At 41.3% G+C, this 16,657-nt stretch overlaps 1 protein-coding gene across 1 annotated transcript; it reads left to right on the top strand.

Annotated features, from left to right (window-relative positions):
* Positions 1 to 11,881: 11,881 nt before the first annotated feature.
* Positions 11,882 to 13,109, top strand: LOC134288905 (uncharacterized). Its single transcript, XM_062854837.1, has 2 exons — positions 11,882 to 12,591; positions 12,660 to 13,109. The coding sequence occupies exon 2, from the start codon at positions 12,666 to 12,668 to the stop codon at positions 13,107 to 13,109; it is 444 nt and encodes a 147-aa protein (XP_062710821.1). The 5' UTR covers positions 11,882 to 12,591; positions 12,660 to 12,665.
* Positions 13,110 to 16,657: the final 3,548 nt, after the last annotated feature.

The raw sequence follows: 16,657 nt of genomic DNA, 5'->3' as shown, positions 1-16,657 counted from the left end.
ATCAATTTTCATAATTTTTGGAGTGAAAGATTCTTTTTCAAAAAGGCTTCGAACAACCTTGACATCCGAAAGATATTATTTGAATTGAGCTCAAAAACTTCAAAAGAAACTCTTGCCCCACTTTGCTCTATGTGTGCGTCTGAAGTTCTGATGCACTGTTGAAGCGGGTTTTCAAGACGTTTGTCCTTAAACCAATATCACATTTTAATCGTCAGTACTTGACCTATACCCGGGTAAACATAATTGTTGATTTGGTAGGGTATGCCGAACATTTGTTAATTTCTTGTCGAATTGTGGCAATATATTGCTGACCATTCGATAATCTGGACAATTACGAGAACAAGCAAGTGTTATCACCGTGTTCCATGCCTAGAATGAGCTAGAACCAGATCTTACACGGTGACTTGTGAGGCCTCAAAACTATTTTACATAACCACCTAGCGTCTGATTCCAAGAATAGTTTGGCCTGTCGGAAGCAGAACTTTGGCACCATAATCTTTTTGGTTCCATCGTTTCCGCATCCCACCAAGAACAAGTGAACAACTTCTAAAACCAAAACGGTTCATTGTTCTATCCAACATCTTTCCGGTCTAATGCGGCGACCTGCAGCTACATCGACGCCCAACTAGACAATCAGTAGTCGTACATACCTAGTCAAACTTAATTACGTCTAATTGACCCTCGTGGTTTTGTCACTCACTTCTCTCAATTGGTATCATTATTTAATTAAGAATAATTCTTTCGGCAGGTTATCCGGTGTGGGGTTGTGATACCTACTCAAAGTCAAGTTCAAGGTTGTCTTCGGCATAAAAGATTAGACCGCGTTCCTAAAGCAAAGAAGGTAGTTGCAATTGTGTCGTGTCATTCGTTGAGGCTAAATTGAGTGAAAAGTATTTATTCATTGTAATAAAACTGCACCCAAATTGTATGATAAATGAGGTGACAGAGCCATAGCGGTTAAATTAATTTTGTTGTGGGATCTTACACGGTGAGTTTAATGTCACCATCTCAAAGCATTTGGATGGTATAGTTGATGCCTTCAGGTTCGTCGCTTCTAGTTGAAGTCTTTTGAGTTCACTTACCCATGTAATATTAATTACCTTTTTTTCTTGTTCCATTCAGGCTTGAACTTGAAATATGTGAACTTTTCAAGCAGCTGCGGCTGCTTGAATAAATAAAAGAAACGGTCTTATCGGTGCAGAATCATCTTCATTCATCAGATCTGCTAGAAACGGTAGGTACGATATGAATGCAATTTTTCGTTGCTTGGTGATGAAGTAGTGATCCACATACAATTTACTTTGTGCTGTATTCGTTCGGCGATGAGCTATCACTAAGGGATTTTAGGTGGCTAATATTGATAATTTATATTCTCATATCATTGTCTATTTCATTATAAGATCTTCTAGCAGAAGTTTCCTAGAGCTAGAACTACACATCTAGCAAATGCAGCTTATTCATTGTATTTACATAGTAAAATATTAAATTTGCTGTTTTTATTTTTTCAAGCTGAAATTTCGATCTGAGTGTGTAATTTATGCCATATCCTTCTGCACAAATAAATGATCGTAGACGACGAGCGATTTTTTTGGTGCTGTTGTATTGTCGCGCTTATCTTTTATTAGAGTCCTGCGGCGGTCGTACGCTCGCAAGGCATACCGCCGCATGACAGTCGCAAGGCAAAACAAAAGAAAAAGTGATCCCGCCAAAAACAAAAGCACGTGGGATTCGCGAAGTGACAGCTGTTTTTGAATGTATTTGTGACGAACGGCAAGAGTAGCTCAGTGGAATGAGTGTTCTTGCTGTCAAACCCCATATAGTGGAATTATATACTTTTTAATCTGGTGACGCTGTTATGATTAGTGACTGTCGCGCTAATATAAGAAGCCAGAGGCAGATAATCGCCATATTCTGATTTTTCTTGAGAGGCATAATACTGTTTACAACGCGCTGGAGGGTTAAATTTATAGCCTTATTGGCCATTAATGCTATAATTAAAGCATAATTTTTTTCGAAGTATTTTTTATGGAAAAATATTTCTTGGGATCGTTTTGCCTTTCTCGTACACCAAAATGTACTAAAAGGCTATATGTTCCATTATATGTTCACTCAAAAAACGAATTTTCGATAGTAGGCTCAGAGGGTCAAGTCATCAGTCAACTCAGTTAGATGAACTGAAATGATGCCCTTGTGTATGTACAGGGGATGGCCAAAATGTTTGGGATAGGCAACTTTTTTTCTCCCACAAAAAATTCAACATGCTGTAACTTTTCATAGAGTGCATCAAAAAAGCTTAAATTTTGACTGTTTGTCAACCTATTATATGTGCATCATTGGTACAAATTTGGGCTCGATTGATTAATTTTTCGCGAAGTTAGAACCGTTAGGGTAAAACACTATTTTTTAGACAACTATTTTTTGAACTGTCATATCTCGGAATCCAGTGAACCGAATTGAATAAATTGTTTAACGTTTATCAACAATATATTGATACTTAATACGACGTTATAAAATGTAATATTTTCTCACGGCGAATTGAGTTATACCGGGTTGAATTTTTTACCCATATAGAGAAAAATAAGTAAAATTTACAATACCACACAAAAATTATTAAATGCGTTCTTCCTTCAATCTAAACAGGCTCTAATATATCTGATTAGAGATAGTTTGAGAACAGAAGTGGAAAATCTTTGAATTTCAACACTAAAATTTATTGATGTAAAAAATTACCTTTTTTTCGAGAAAAATCCAAAAAGTGTCAATGCATGATAACTTTTTTCAACGTTTAAAAAGTACCTATGTTTTAATGGTTTGTGAAGCATTTACACATTGTTAGTGTATGTTCAAAATTTCATTCAATTCGGTTCACTGGGTTCCGAGATATGACAGCTCAAAAATGAGTTGTCTAAAATAGGTGTTTTACCCGAACGGTTCTAACTTTGCGAAATATTAATCAATCAAGCCCAAATTTGTACCAATGATGCACATATAATAGGTTGACAAACAGTCAAAATTTGAGATTTTTTGATGCACTCTATGAAAAATTATAATACAATGTTGAACTTTTTAGTGAGAGAAAAAAAGTTGCCTATCCCAAACATTTTGGCCATCCCCTGTATGTGCGTGTGTGTATGTATAGCTGTGTACAAAAAAGGTAATTCACTTTTAAGGAGAAACTTCATCAGAGAATAAAAATATGGCTACCACAATGGCCAACCTTCGATGCTTCGTTCGTCAGATTTGTGTCTCTAAAGTTTGTATGCAAAATTGCATCACATCGGTCAAGGTATTCCGAAGTTATGGCCATTTCCTGCCAGCATCGGTAGAATTGACCGTATATAACACTGAACCCAGCTCCCTCATGCGACACATCAAATTGCGCCGATTTTTGTAACCTTTAGCACGGTTAACGAATTTTGTGCGGAAATCAACACTGGAGACCAGAATTTGCACGATGCTGGCCTAAAATTCAAGATGACGACCTAATATTCAAGATGACGGTTCAAAATTCAAGATGCCGGCTGTTTAATAGAGTTTCAGGCTCTAAAACCATACAATAAGGGTAAATTTGGTATGGGGAATTTCTCCAGGAATTACTCCAAGAATTTTGTTAAGAATTCCTCCTAGAATTCTACCAGGAATTTATCCAAGACTTCCTCTAAAATTTTCTCCAAATATTCCTCCAGGATTTTTAATTCAAGGATTTTTCCAGATATTCCTTCAAAACTTTTGCTTTGAATTCTTTCAAGAATTTGCCCAGGAATTTCTCCTGAAATTCTTTCAAAAATTCTGACAGGAACTCAAACAAGAATTTCTCCAAGACTAGCTCCAATACTTCTGTCAAAAATACCTCCATGAATCCTTCCAGGAATTTGATCAGGGGTTCCTTTATAAATTCCTCTAGAAATACCTTCCTGGGATTTTTCTATAAAAACCTTGAGGAATTCTTCCTCTAAATCCTTAAGAAATTCCTCCAGAAATGCCTACAGAAATCCCCCTTGGAATTCTTTCAGGAATTCCTTCATGAAATCCTCCAAGAATTCCTTCAAGACATTCGCCAAGAATTCCTCCAACAATCCTTTCCAGAATTCCCTTCCAAGAATTCCTTCAGGGTTTTTTTTTCAAGAATTCCACCAAGAATCTCTCTAGGATTTTTTCCGGGAATTCCTTGAAGAGTTCTTCCAGGAATTCCTCCATAAGTTTCTACAAGAATACATCCAGGAAATTCTTGAGAAAAAATATATTCTGGAGGAAATCCTGCAGTACTTTCTGGAAAAATTCATGTAGTAATTTGTGAAGCAATTTAAAAATATCCTGGGGGAATTCTTGAAGGAATTCTTGAAGTATTTCCCGGAACAATTCGTGGAGTAATTGCTGGAGGATTTCCTGGAATAATTCTAAGAGGAACTTCTGGAGAAATTTCTGGAGTATAACCTGGAGGAATTCGTAGATTAATTCCTGGAGAAATTCCTGTAGTAATTCCTACAGCAATTCCTGTAGGAATTCCTGCAGTTATTCTTGATAAAATTCCAAGAGAAATTCCTGGAATAATTCCTTGAGGAATTCCTGGAATAATTCCTGGAGCAATTCCTGAAATAATTCCTGGAGGTATTCTTGGAATATTTCTTTTAGCTCTTTTAGCTTTTAGCTGCTAGAGGAATTCCTGTAGTAATTCCAGGAGGAATTCGTATAGTAATTCCAGAAAAAAAATCCTGGAGGAATTCCTGGAGTAATTCCTCAAGAAATTCGTGGAGTTTTGCGTGGAGTGCTGGAGGAATTTGTGGATTATATCCAGGAGTATATCCTGGAGGAATTTGTGGTGGAATTCGCGGAGGAATTCCTGGAGGAATCCCTGAGGAAATTCCTTGAGGAATGACTGATGGAATTATTGGAAGGATTTCAAGAGGAATCCCTGCGAGGAATTACTTTAAGAATACCTGTTGGAATTGCTGGAGGAATTCCTAGAAAACCCCCTGGAAGAATTTCTGGAAAACACCGTTCAGGAATTTTTGTATGAATCCCTTGATGAATTCCTAGATGAATAAGCAGTTATTCCTGGATAAATTTCCTGGAGGAATTCCTGGAGTAATCCTTGGAAGAATTCCTGGAGGAAATTTTGGAGGAATCCCTGGAGGAATTTCGGGAAGAATCCTTTAAGGAATGCCTGAAGAAATCCCTGGATTAGTTGTTGGAGGAAATCCTGGATGAATTCCCGAATGAGCTGTGAAGGAATTTCTGGAGGAATATCTGAATAAATTCCTTGAGGAATTTCTAGAGGAATCGCTGGAGGTATTCCTGAAGAAACTCGTAGGAAAATTCCTGGAGAAATCCATGGAAAACTTCTTAGAGGAATCCCAGGAGAAATTTATGAAGGAACTCTTGGGAAAAAAAATACCTGGAGGAGTTTCCAGGGAGCTCCTGTGGAAATCCTTGGGGGAATCCCGAGAAATCCTCGGGGAACTCCCGTGGAATCCTCGAGGAACTCCCGGAGGAATTCCCGTGCAACTCCTGAAGGAGTTCCCGTGGAACTCCTTCAGAATTTTTCGTAGGGTTCTTGAAGTAATTCCCGATGAGCTCCTGGAGGAATTACAGAATAGCTCCTGAAGAAATTTCCGAGAAACTGCCGGGAAATTCGTGAAGGATTTCACGGGACGTCCTGGAGGCATTTCTTAGGAACTCGCTGAGGTATTTACGAAGAACATAACGTTGAATTTCTAAGGGACTCCTGTAGAAATTTTCGATAAATGCCTGGAGGAGTTCTTGAGTAATTTTTCAGAATTTTATGGCTCATTTGTATGTCAGTGGATCCACAAATAACACAAAAAGATACACGAAATATTATGAGATACAACATAAATAAACGTGAAAGAATGACGATCAAAAAAAAACGATCAATTCTGACTATACATGTCAATGGTTGCTCCTCCGTGATTGATCTGAGCTGGTACCAGTTGCACTGAGATCCAACTGAATAAGGGGCTGGGACATTCCACTTATTCTCAAAGTGCAATTTTTAGCAGCTCATGCATATTTGATCAATAACGGCGCCGGCCAAGTCCTTATAGTCAGCTGGGAAGGGAAAGGAATGTTAGAGTGTACTGGTTGTTGCTACTAGAGACCGAGAGCACTCTGCGTCCCCACAACCAGCACGGACTTGGGTATTTGTTAGACGGAAAGGATGGGAGATCTGGGAGTCACCGTTGGGTCGGTGATGCGATCCATGGATAGGGTTATTTATAGTATTCGTGATAGATTGTGTGGTGAATAAGGTGAATAAGGTCAAGCGGCACAGTACGCTTTGGTTGCATAGCTTATAGGCGTTATATATACACTGTGCTATGAGTGGAAGTTGGAAGGGAGGGAAACGACTTTTTTTTTCAATTCGTTTCTGGTTCTAGCGATGGCTATGAACATATGAATATACATGAGTTGTATATGTAGAGAAGAGAGAGCGAGAGAAAGTGGATAGAAAGATACAAAGTAGGATGAAAAGGACGGGCCAGGGATTGAACCCATGACCTTCTGCATACGAATCAGAAGCGGTAGCCACTAGACCACCAAGCCCGTCAAATAAACGTGAAAGAATGACATCGATAAAGTAAAAAGATACAAGAGTAGAGCTTGTGAAGCTTGAAAGCCTCAATTCCAGAATAGTTCGGATCTAGATCACCAAGTTGAGGCTCTAAGAGTAGCGTAGATTATATTTCTAAGATTTGCAGATTTTGCGATCCATACTTAAAAATACATTGGCTCCATTTGTGTGCCAGTGGACACCCAAATAGCAACACATAGAGGTACTCGTAATATTATGAGTTGCAACAGACACAATCGTAGAAGAATTATGCCGATAAAGTGAAGAGAAACAAGAGAGTATGTAGACCTTCAGGGTCCTAATTCCAAAATTGGTTGGAAAGCCTGGAATATCCCATGAATGTACCAAAAACTTTGTAGTTGTGTACTGAGGATGCATCAGCCCTATAGATTTCGTTCCACGAATATTTTTTTTACAATCAAAGCATGATACAGTATGTAGATATTGTAATCCAAACTTCAAAGTGTATTGGAGGCCATTTGTACTTCACGAAATCTCCAACTTCCACAATATCGAGTTGCTCGTAGCATTGGGAGGTCTAATGAACATCTGCGTGACTAAATTTCTTGAATAGAGTGAACACAAATAATGGTAGATGTTGTAGATCTTAAGAAAATGAATTCCAGAGCACTTTGAATGACCTAGATCACTCAATTCATGTATCATGAATTTTCTAGGAACCCTTTCAAGCTTTTTGAGTACCGTAGACTATGTTCTGTGATCATTTATCGTGTATAAATTTTGGTTCACAATGTTGGACACAAACATCGGATGTGACACAAACATCATATTACTTTGGAGGCCTTAGAATAGCTCTGGGATCAAAACTTCAACAGACTATGATGGGTAGTAATGCATTACATGTCAAGGATCAGATTAAAATATTGATGATTAGCAAAACGATGAAAACATTCACAAAATCAGCTCCTGCGTCCGCAAAATCGTGAAATTCACAAACATTTTTGTATGGCAATCTAGCTAGGTTTAATAGTGACCTTTGGAAAACAAAAAAAACGATATTTGGCATCTAGAAGAATGTACGAGCTGTTTTTGTGAATGTGAAACTGTTACAAATTGTTGGTGTGGTCTGGAAATTATATGCACTTATGAAAAGGCTTACACATCCTAGATGCTGAGTGGTTTGAGCGTGAGCATAGATTTTGGAATGCGAAATACAGCCTCACAAGTCAGGCCAAACATTTCAATAGGTCCTATCTGCATTTGTTCACTTTCTCTTTCAATTATTGCAATGTAATTGTACACTTTTGCAACTGCAAAAACAAATCAAAAGACGATTGTTTTGACCATCATAATACAAATAAACAGCTGAGATTTTAACGAAAGAGAGGGAAGCCAAAGAGAGCCTCTCTTCTGCAGATAGGACCTTTAGACATGTTTGGCCTGAAGTAACAAAAAGTGGTTAAAATATTTTGGCCGTTTAGATTCTCAAAATCGTCCATAGTGTCTCATGTGTGACTTATGATAGAAGATGATGCGAATAATTGAAAGATTCACTTTGGCCGATAAATCAGCACTTCTGCGCCGACGGCCGTACCACATGAGCTGCGAATAAATGGGCGGATATGCTTTGCACCCTACACCGCCAAATTGGGCTTCTCGTTCCATCGTAAAACAAACAGACGTCGTTCGTTCGTTCAATTCAAACCCATATGACTTCTATACACTGAAATAAATTTTGTTGTGGAAACTACCGATTCCATAGTAAAATTACTAACCGTACCTATGATTCTCAACCGACAACAATTTCCAGTTAATTCCACTAAAACACTGTCAACTTAACTAGCAGTGCAGTTAACATGGCCAAAAATAATCTTAATTTAACAAATGAGCATTGTAATTTTAACCATACTGTGTTGTAAAATGCGTGTCCTGGAAAAACTAACAATGTTTTGTTGTTGAGACGACTATGCTTATAGTTGAATTTACTACAATGCATAGTAATTTCAAGCATATTTCAGTTACCTTAACAGATTTTGTTGTCGGTTGAGAATCATAGGTACGGTTAGTAATTTGACTATGGAATCGGTAGTTTCCACAACAAAATTTATTTCAGTGTAGGTACTTGAAACCTGTGCAGGGCGTGATCTTCGTTATAGGGCAAGTGCGATTCAGCTAAGCCACCGAGGGAGAGGTGTGGTCGGTTCAGCGCACGTCACATATCGTGAGCGGGAATCTACGAGTTCATCTCAAAAGTCTGTGGATTTAATGAATGAAATTTTCGCGCTTGTTTGATGACCTGAGACGGACGGACGGACGGCCGGTAGAATGCCGCCCGCCGCCCAGGTTGAGGATGATCATTTTTCTGCGCTTCGCATTTGTTTCGGGAAACAAGTCAAGGGTGTATTCATCATAACTTTCAATTGTTTTGTCGGTCGGTCGCAAGCACGTTGTATACTGGATCGGACCCCCAGAATCAACCACCAAGTGCCACATAGAAACAACGATTGTCAGAGTTCATGTGGAGTGGCCTGGCTTGGCCTGGCTCGATGACCGAAGCACAGAGCACACACTGGGTGGAAAAGACTTGGGTTACTGGCACTAGGTTTCAGCGCGAAAGATGCGAGAAGTCGATTACAAGCTCGCGATGGAAGTTTTCAATGGCGTGGGAGGCTAGGCACGACTTCTATAGAACTTCTCTGCTGCGCAGGCAGTGGGGTTTCGTGAAATTTTTGGACCGTTTATTGGCTACGATCGGTAGCAGCAAACCAACAATATGATGCCACGTTTGAGCATTTTCACGGAAGTGACTGTTCGTTGGCAGATGAAGAGGAAGTTTGTGTTACATTGTACACCAGCTGGGAATGAATTGAATCGGATGAGCTGGAAAATGATGAATGAGTGCTGGAAAAGGAAATCCTTGTCAGTTCGTTTTCAGCTGTCAAAGGTATCGAATGGTTATCTTTATCCAGATACCTTTCGTGACCGGGGTCGCCATATTCTTGGCATCAATTCCGAAACATGCACGTAACAGCTAATTCGCGTCATGTGGCTATAATTAACTGCAGGCATTTGTTACACCTAGAGTTTTATGTTTTTTTTTCCAGCTCGTTACTCCCCATTTAAGTTTGAAGCATGCGTTTTCAATAGAAACTATTTTTTCTAACTGCTGCTGCATCAAAACAAAGGAGTCACCATACATGCATTAGCGTAGCCAGGATTACCATAAGTGGAATTCCATAGTCAGAGCGAACGAAAAAGTTGAACCCTTTTTCCAGAACGCGACACTGGTATGCCTTGTATACTCAACAAACATTTTTGCTGTACAAGAGTGCAATAAACCACTCTTAAACAAACTTTAGCTTAAAAAACTGTTATTCAGCTAGTTCTGTTTTTGAGTAGTAGGCACCTTTTTATTACTCGAAAATTCAACTTTGAGACGCCACCTCTAAATCTCAATATTTTTAGCTCTAACTCAGAGGTTTCTCATTTTGTGTTATGTGCATTTAGAAGAGCTTACGAATTCCAGATTATATCAACTTTTCAAAAATAAGCCGCAGTCTCCTGGAGAAAGCCTCGACCGTTATTCCCGGAAAAGTTTATAAAGCCTGTAGCTGCAATAATCGGGACACAGAAATACACCTGTAACTCTGCAGTAGATACATTAAAATTGCTCAAATTTGGCCTAATAACATCTTGAACAACAACATGAACACATCCATTTCACCTACAAATTCATGTGAGTCATTGCAGTACTTTTTGTTGTAGCAATGAAAGAGTAGAATGTGCGCCATTGAATTTTGTACAGACTCTAGTTTTGCTTGTCAGTGCTGTAACTTTTGAATTTGGCGAAGAAAATATGGCTTAAATTTTGAACACAAACCTTTCAATCTACATTTGTTGCATAGGCAAAATTTCAAAAAAATCGATGCGCTATCAACAATTTTATAGTCGAAACATGTATTGGATCTGAACGTGATTTTAGCCCCTAAGACAGCAATTAGTCAGCACCCTTTATTGTTTCGATTGTTCTATTGAAAGTACTATATCAATAATCATCAAATTTTGCAGGCATAATATACACATAATCAACTATCTGTGTGAAAAATTCATGAAAATTGGCAGATAAATTCAAAAGTTATGAATAAGCAAACATCGCACATGAAAAACACGAAAAATTTGCACTAACACTCACCCCTATCAACACCAGTAACTTTCAAACCAATTGATCAAAGTTGATGAAATTTTGTACGAAAGTGTCTCTATAAGTATCATAACTGCTAACGCAATTTCATAATTATCCCCACAGAACTTTGAACTGTAGCGTAAAAGAACCATCTAGTATGCGAATGAAAAATTATCATGATTGTACAAAATGCTTAAAACCACGTCTGTTTATTTTTCATTAACAGCTAAAAGTAATGAATGAAATTTGGCACACATAATAAACATACACCAAAGATTTCTCGATCAATTATTTGGCCAATTTTACCGATTCATTACAGAGCTACAGCCGTACTTCTGTGTCACGATTATTGCGAATACAGGCTTTAAGTATTTTTTTAAGAAAATTCTTGAAGAAATCCCTGAATAGAATTCATACTGGAATCTGTGAAAGATATTCCAAAGAAATCCGTGGAAAAATTTCCGCAAGAATTCTGACATATTTCTGAAGAAATTTCTGTAGGAAAACCTGAAAAGAAAAACGCTTGGATAAGCTTCAATTTTGTAGAATTATGTAGAAATTCCTAGGAAACATTTATGAATAAATTTCTCAAAGAATCCGCGGAGAAATTCTTAGAGTTATCCTCAATGGAAATGCCGGAGGAATTTTTGGGTAAACACATGGTGTATGGTGGTATATGGAGGAAATCCTGGAGGTATCTCTGGAGAAATTCAAGCAGGATTTTCTGAATAAATCCGTGTAGAAGTTCCTGCACACATTCTGACAGGAATTTGAATTTGAAATCTTAGAGCAATTCTCTAACATTTCTCTGGTGAGCTTCCTGAAAAAAAAAAACTTGTACGAATTTCTGAAAATTTTCTTGAAGAAACCTTAGTGGTTCATGAAAGAATCTTTGAGAGAATTTCTGAAGTAATCCCTGTAGAAATTTGTAAAGGAATCCCTGAAGAGCTAGAACCGCTCTCGTAAAACACTGTTTTTAGACAACTTATGTCTGAACTGTCATATCTCGGAGACTAGTGAACGGAATTTAATGAAATTTTGAGCGATTATCAACAATATATTAGTTCTTGAAAATTCTTCAAAACATATGTGCTTTTTAAAACTTGAAAAAAAATATGATGATTTGACATTTTTACCGATGTTCAAACATGATTGAATTATCAGCGCTATCTATTCGTCAGCTGCGTCATTTCTCGAAATAGGTCAACTATCTTCGAATAAGTAGTCATCGTGGCCCAAAACGATATTGCCTCCTACACGTTCCGGGACAACGCATTTCCGATGGATCAACTATAAAAGTCGTCGAAGAAGCAGAAGACTTTCTCTTTTTATCCTGTATTATCATAGAGTTAAGAATGTCATGTTGAAGAAGAGTGAATTAAAGTTATCTATAGCATGTAGCATGAAGAAAACCAGTGTTTACCATTAAATTATGCATTTCCTGAAATAAAGTGAATTAAACTCAAAATATGTGAAAAGGTGCTGTAACAAAATTATACTTACCTGTATGTGATACCGCATATGAAGAACCTCGAAGACTATTCCTGAAAAAGAAGAACTTACCTGTGCCTGAAGAATTCCGCTGGAAGAAAATACTTACCTGTGAAAACTTACCTGTGCTGCTGCCGCTCTCGCTGATTCTATCATCTGGTCCTTCGAGCCGGATGGTCGTTGACACTCCGATCATCCAAACCGTGATTTCTCCAGTGGATGACTTCGCCATCTTGCCTGCAACCGAGAAGGAAGTGCATTTCATCAGGCTGCGAACGATTTCGCCGCCATCTTCGCCATACTGAGGTCCTGTCCGCGTGCTGCTGTTTCTATCTATACAAGGCACTAAATTGCCTTATCTAAGGTAATTATAATTCCAAGCATTTATCTCCATCCTGTGTGGGCTACGTGGTCTTGTGAATCCCGTTCCAGATCAACATGCCAACGGAGCGCCGGATCAAGACGCTGAAGCTGCGCGTCCGCAGCATCCAAACGTCGTTCTCCCTCATCAAGACGTTTACGGAGAACTACGACGCGGACACGGACGTCCATCAAATTCCAGTCCGGCTGGAAAATCTTGGGACGTTATGGACCGACTACAATAGAACTCAGGCCGAGCTGGAAGCGGAAGCGGAAGACGAGACGGTTATCGATGAGCTGTTTAAGCAGCGTTCCGAGTTTGAATCCGCTTATTATAAGGTGAAAGGATTCCTGCTCGCCGAAGATAAATCTCCTGCCACACCGTGCGCCTCACCGAGTTCTCATTCAGCTGCTCAATTCCCTCAGTCCGCCTCTCACGTTCGACTCCCCGATGTTAAACTGCCAGTGTTCAACGGAAACATGGAAAACTGGTTAAATTTCCATGATCTTTACTGCCTATGATCGCATAATTGTCCCATATGAATAGGAAACCCAGCAAAGATGGGACTGATATGCGATCATGGGCAGTTTACATCTCGTTGGTGCATTCCTCGGCGGAGCTCTCTAACATCCAAAAGTTTTATTACTTGAGATCTTCCCTCGCTGGCGATGCCCTCAAACTCGTCCAAACTATCCAGATCAGCGCGAATAACTACATGGTTGCCTGGAAGCTGCTTGAGGATCATTACCAGAATCCTGTGCGCCTGAAGCAAAATTACATCGATGCCCTGTTCGAGTTCTCCACCATAAAGCGGGAATCTGCAGCGGAGCTCCACACTCTCGTGGAAAAGTTCGAGTCCAACGTGAAAATCTTGCAGCAACTTGGTGAGCAAACTCAGTCTTGGGATCTCTTACTTGTCCGGATGCTGAGCACTCGTCTGGATCCCACAACTCGACGGGACTGGGAAGAACACGCCTCGACCCAGAACCGCATTTCATTTCAAGACCTCACCACGTTCATCCAGCGTCGTGTTAATGTACTCCAAAGCCTCCAAGTCAAGACCAACGAGAATCCAATTGTCAACACTGCGAAGAAGTCAATCAACCGTCCGGTTGCGAGCCACGGAGCGACCCAGCTCAATCCTAGAAAGTGTCTCCTGTGTAGCGACCACCACCCCCTATACATGTGTTCATCCTTCTCGAACATGACTGGAGAAGAGAAAGAAAGGGAAGTTCGACGTCTCCAACTGTGCCGAAACTGCCTGCGGAAGGGGCACTTGGCCAAAGATTGTTCTTCATCCAGTACCTGCCGAAAATGCCGCAGCCGCCATCACACTCAACTCTGCACCAGCGATGGGTCAAATAGTGGCAAGCCGAAGCCTTCTGAACCCTCTACTACCAATCACTCGCCGTCAAATTCAGCAGAGCAGTCCTCTACACCAACCGTGTCCGCATCGGCCATCGAACCTACCAGCCACGCTTCAACAGGGAAAAGCAGTAGAAGCGTTCTTCTTGCAACGGCGGTGGTAATCCTGATCGACGACAACGGAGTGAAGCATGCTGCAAGAGCCCTTTTGGATTCTGGAAGCGAGTGTTGTTTCATTACGGAAGCTTTGTCCCAGTCGCTGATGGTTCGCAGGAAGAAAATCTCCCTCCCAATTGCGGGGATCGGCCGGTCGTCAACCCAAGCTCGCCAATTGCTCACTTCGACCATTCGCTCTCGCACCTCAGATTTCACCGCAAGCGTGGAATTCCTTGTCCTTCCCAAGCTCACCGTCGACCTACCTTCCGCCGACATCACTTCCTGGAAAATACCATCGAATATCCAGCTTGCTGATCCTGCGTTTCATCAGGCTAACCCGGTCGACCTTATTTTGGGTGCTGAAGTGTTCTTTGACATCTTCAAACCAACAGGCAGGATTCAACTGGGCGAATCTCTTCCAATCCTCGTTAATTCCACACTCGGTTGGGTGATGACGGGCCGCACCGTTCAATGTCATCCAATCTCTCCCGTCGTCGCAAATGTAGCTACCATGGCAACCTTACCTGAACTGATGGAACGATTCTGGACTTTGGAAGAAGATGAATCTACACCAAACTACTCCGTGGAGGAAGCGGCCTGTTGAAGGTCCGAGTTGTTTTTGATGCATCGTGCAAGTCAGCGACGGTGCCATCCCTAAACGACGCTCAAATGGTTGGCCCAATCGTCCAGGAAGATTTGAGATCCATCATCATGCGTTCACGGAAGCATCCCGTCATGCTCATAGCGGATATCAAACAGATGTACCGTCAGGTTCTGGTGGACGAGCAGGACACACCTCTTCAACGTATAGTCTGGCGTTCTTCACCCGATTCACCCCTCAGCACATTCGAGCTGAAAACGGTAACGTATGGCACGGCCAGTGCCCCGTTCCTCGCTACGCGGGTACTGAAACAGTTGGCAGAGGACGAGCGAAACAACTTTCCAGAGGCTGCAGAAATTCTCGAAATGGATTTCTATGTGGACGACTTATTCTCCGGTGCATCTAGCGTTTCTGCTGCTACAAAACTGCGAGGGCAATTGGATTCATTGCTGGCTAGGGGTGGATTCGAGTTGCGCAAGTGGGCCTCGAACGAAGAGGCCGTGCTCGAAGGTGTACCCCAGGAGAATCGAGCCCTATTGCCATCCACTAATCTTCTTCGTGACCATCAGTGCATCAAGACACTGGGTGTACATTGGGAACCGGCAGCAGACGTGTTTCGGTATCGTATACAGATTCCTCTCCCCGACACCAACTGGCCACTCACCAAACGGATTGTACTGTCTCTCATCGCCCAACTGTTTGACCCCCTCGGATTAGTGGGCCCAATCGTCACGACAGCAAAACTCTACATGCAGACACTATGGACCATGAAGGACGAGAATGGAAACATTTGGGGGTGGGACCTTGAACTTCCGCCAGCTCTGAAGGAACGTTGGGCCATCTATCATTCTCAGCTTTCCCTCTTGAACGAACTCCACATTCCAAGGCACATTCTCTGCTCCAATCCAACGACGATTCAGCTACATTTCTTCTCGGACGCTTCGCAGCACGCCTACGGTGCTTGCGCATATGTGCGATCTACTAATGGAGAGAGCATCAAGGTGGCACTTTTAACAACGAAATCCAAGGTCGCCCCCTTGAAACAGCAGAGCATCCCACGGTTGGAGTTGTGTGGGGCCCTCATCGCCACGCAGCTGTTCCAGAAGGTTACATCGTCCCTCCAACTAGACGCTAAAATATTCTTCTGGGTCGACTCCACGACGGTTTTAAGTTGGCTACAATCACCACCATCCACTTGGACGACTTTCGTGGCTAACCGTGTGTCGAAAATTCAGTTAGCGACGGAGAATTGCACCTGGAACCACATTGCCGGCCACGAAAACCCCGCGGATCACATTTCTCGTGGCATGTCCGCCGAATCAATCCTGAACTGCGACCTGTGGTGGAATGGACCGCCATGGCTTCAACGAGAGGAACGCGAATGGCCTACTCAGCGAATCGATCCAACAACAGACACCGAAGCACCGCTAGAAACTCGAAAAACATCGCCGGCATTGACAACCGTAATCTCGGAACCGTCGTTTATAGACCAACTCGTAACCAGGTTTTCCAACTACCATCGTTTGCTGCGGGTTGTCGGATATTGCCGTCGATTCATCAAGAACTGTCAACTCGGTAAGGATCGACCGCAGGACAGTAAAATCACCGCCGAGGAGTTAAAAGAAGCAGAAGCCGCAGTCATCAAATTGGTGCAGCAACAACACTTCGGAGAGGAATGGAAGCTACTTCTAAATTCGAAACCTGTAGGAAAGAAATCCAAGATTAAGTGGTTTCACCCGATTCTCGCAACTGATCAAATAATCCGTATTGGAGGACGACTAAAGCAAGCTCATCAGCCGTACGACGCAAAGCATCAGATAATCCTACCATCCTCGCACCCACTGTCCGCTCTCCTTGTTCGAACCTACCACGAACAACATCTACATGCGGCGCCACAACTGCTTCTCACAATCCTTCGGCTTCGATATTGGATCTTGGGGGCCAGAG

Source organism: Aedes albopictus, chromosome 2 (assembly GCF_035046485.1).
Source record: "Aedes albopictus strain Foshan chromosome 2, AalbF5, whole genome shotgun sequence".
Taxonomy (NCBI): domain Eukaryota; kingdom Metazoa; phylum Arthropoda; class Insecta; order Diptera; family Culicidae; genus Aedes; species Aedes albopictus.
Note: the sequence above shows the minus strand (reverse complement) of the source record. Positions and strands in the feature narration are given on the sequence as shown.

Coding starts and splice junctions, on each gene's coding strand:
- LOC134288905 (XM_062854837.1), top strand. CDS start 12,666: ATGCCAACGGAGCGCCGGATCAAGACGCTGAAGCTGCGCGTCCGCAGC.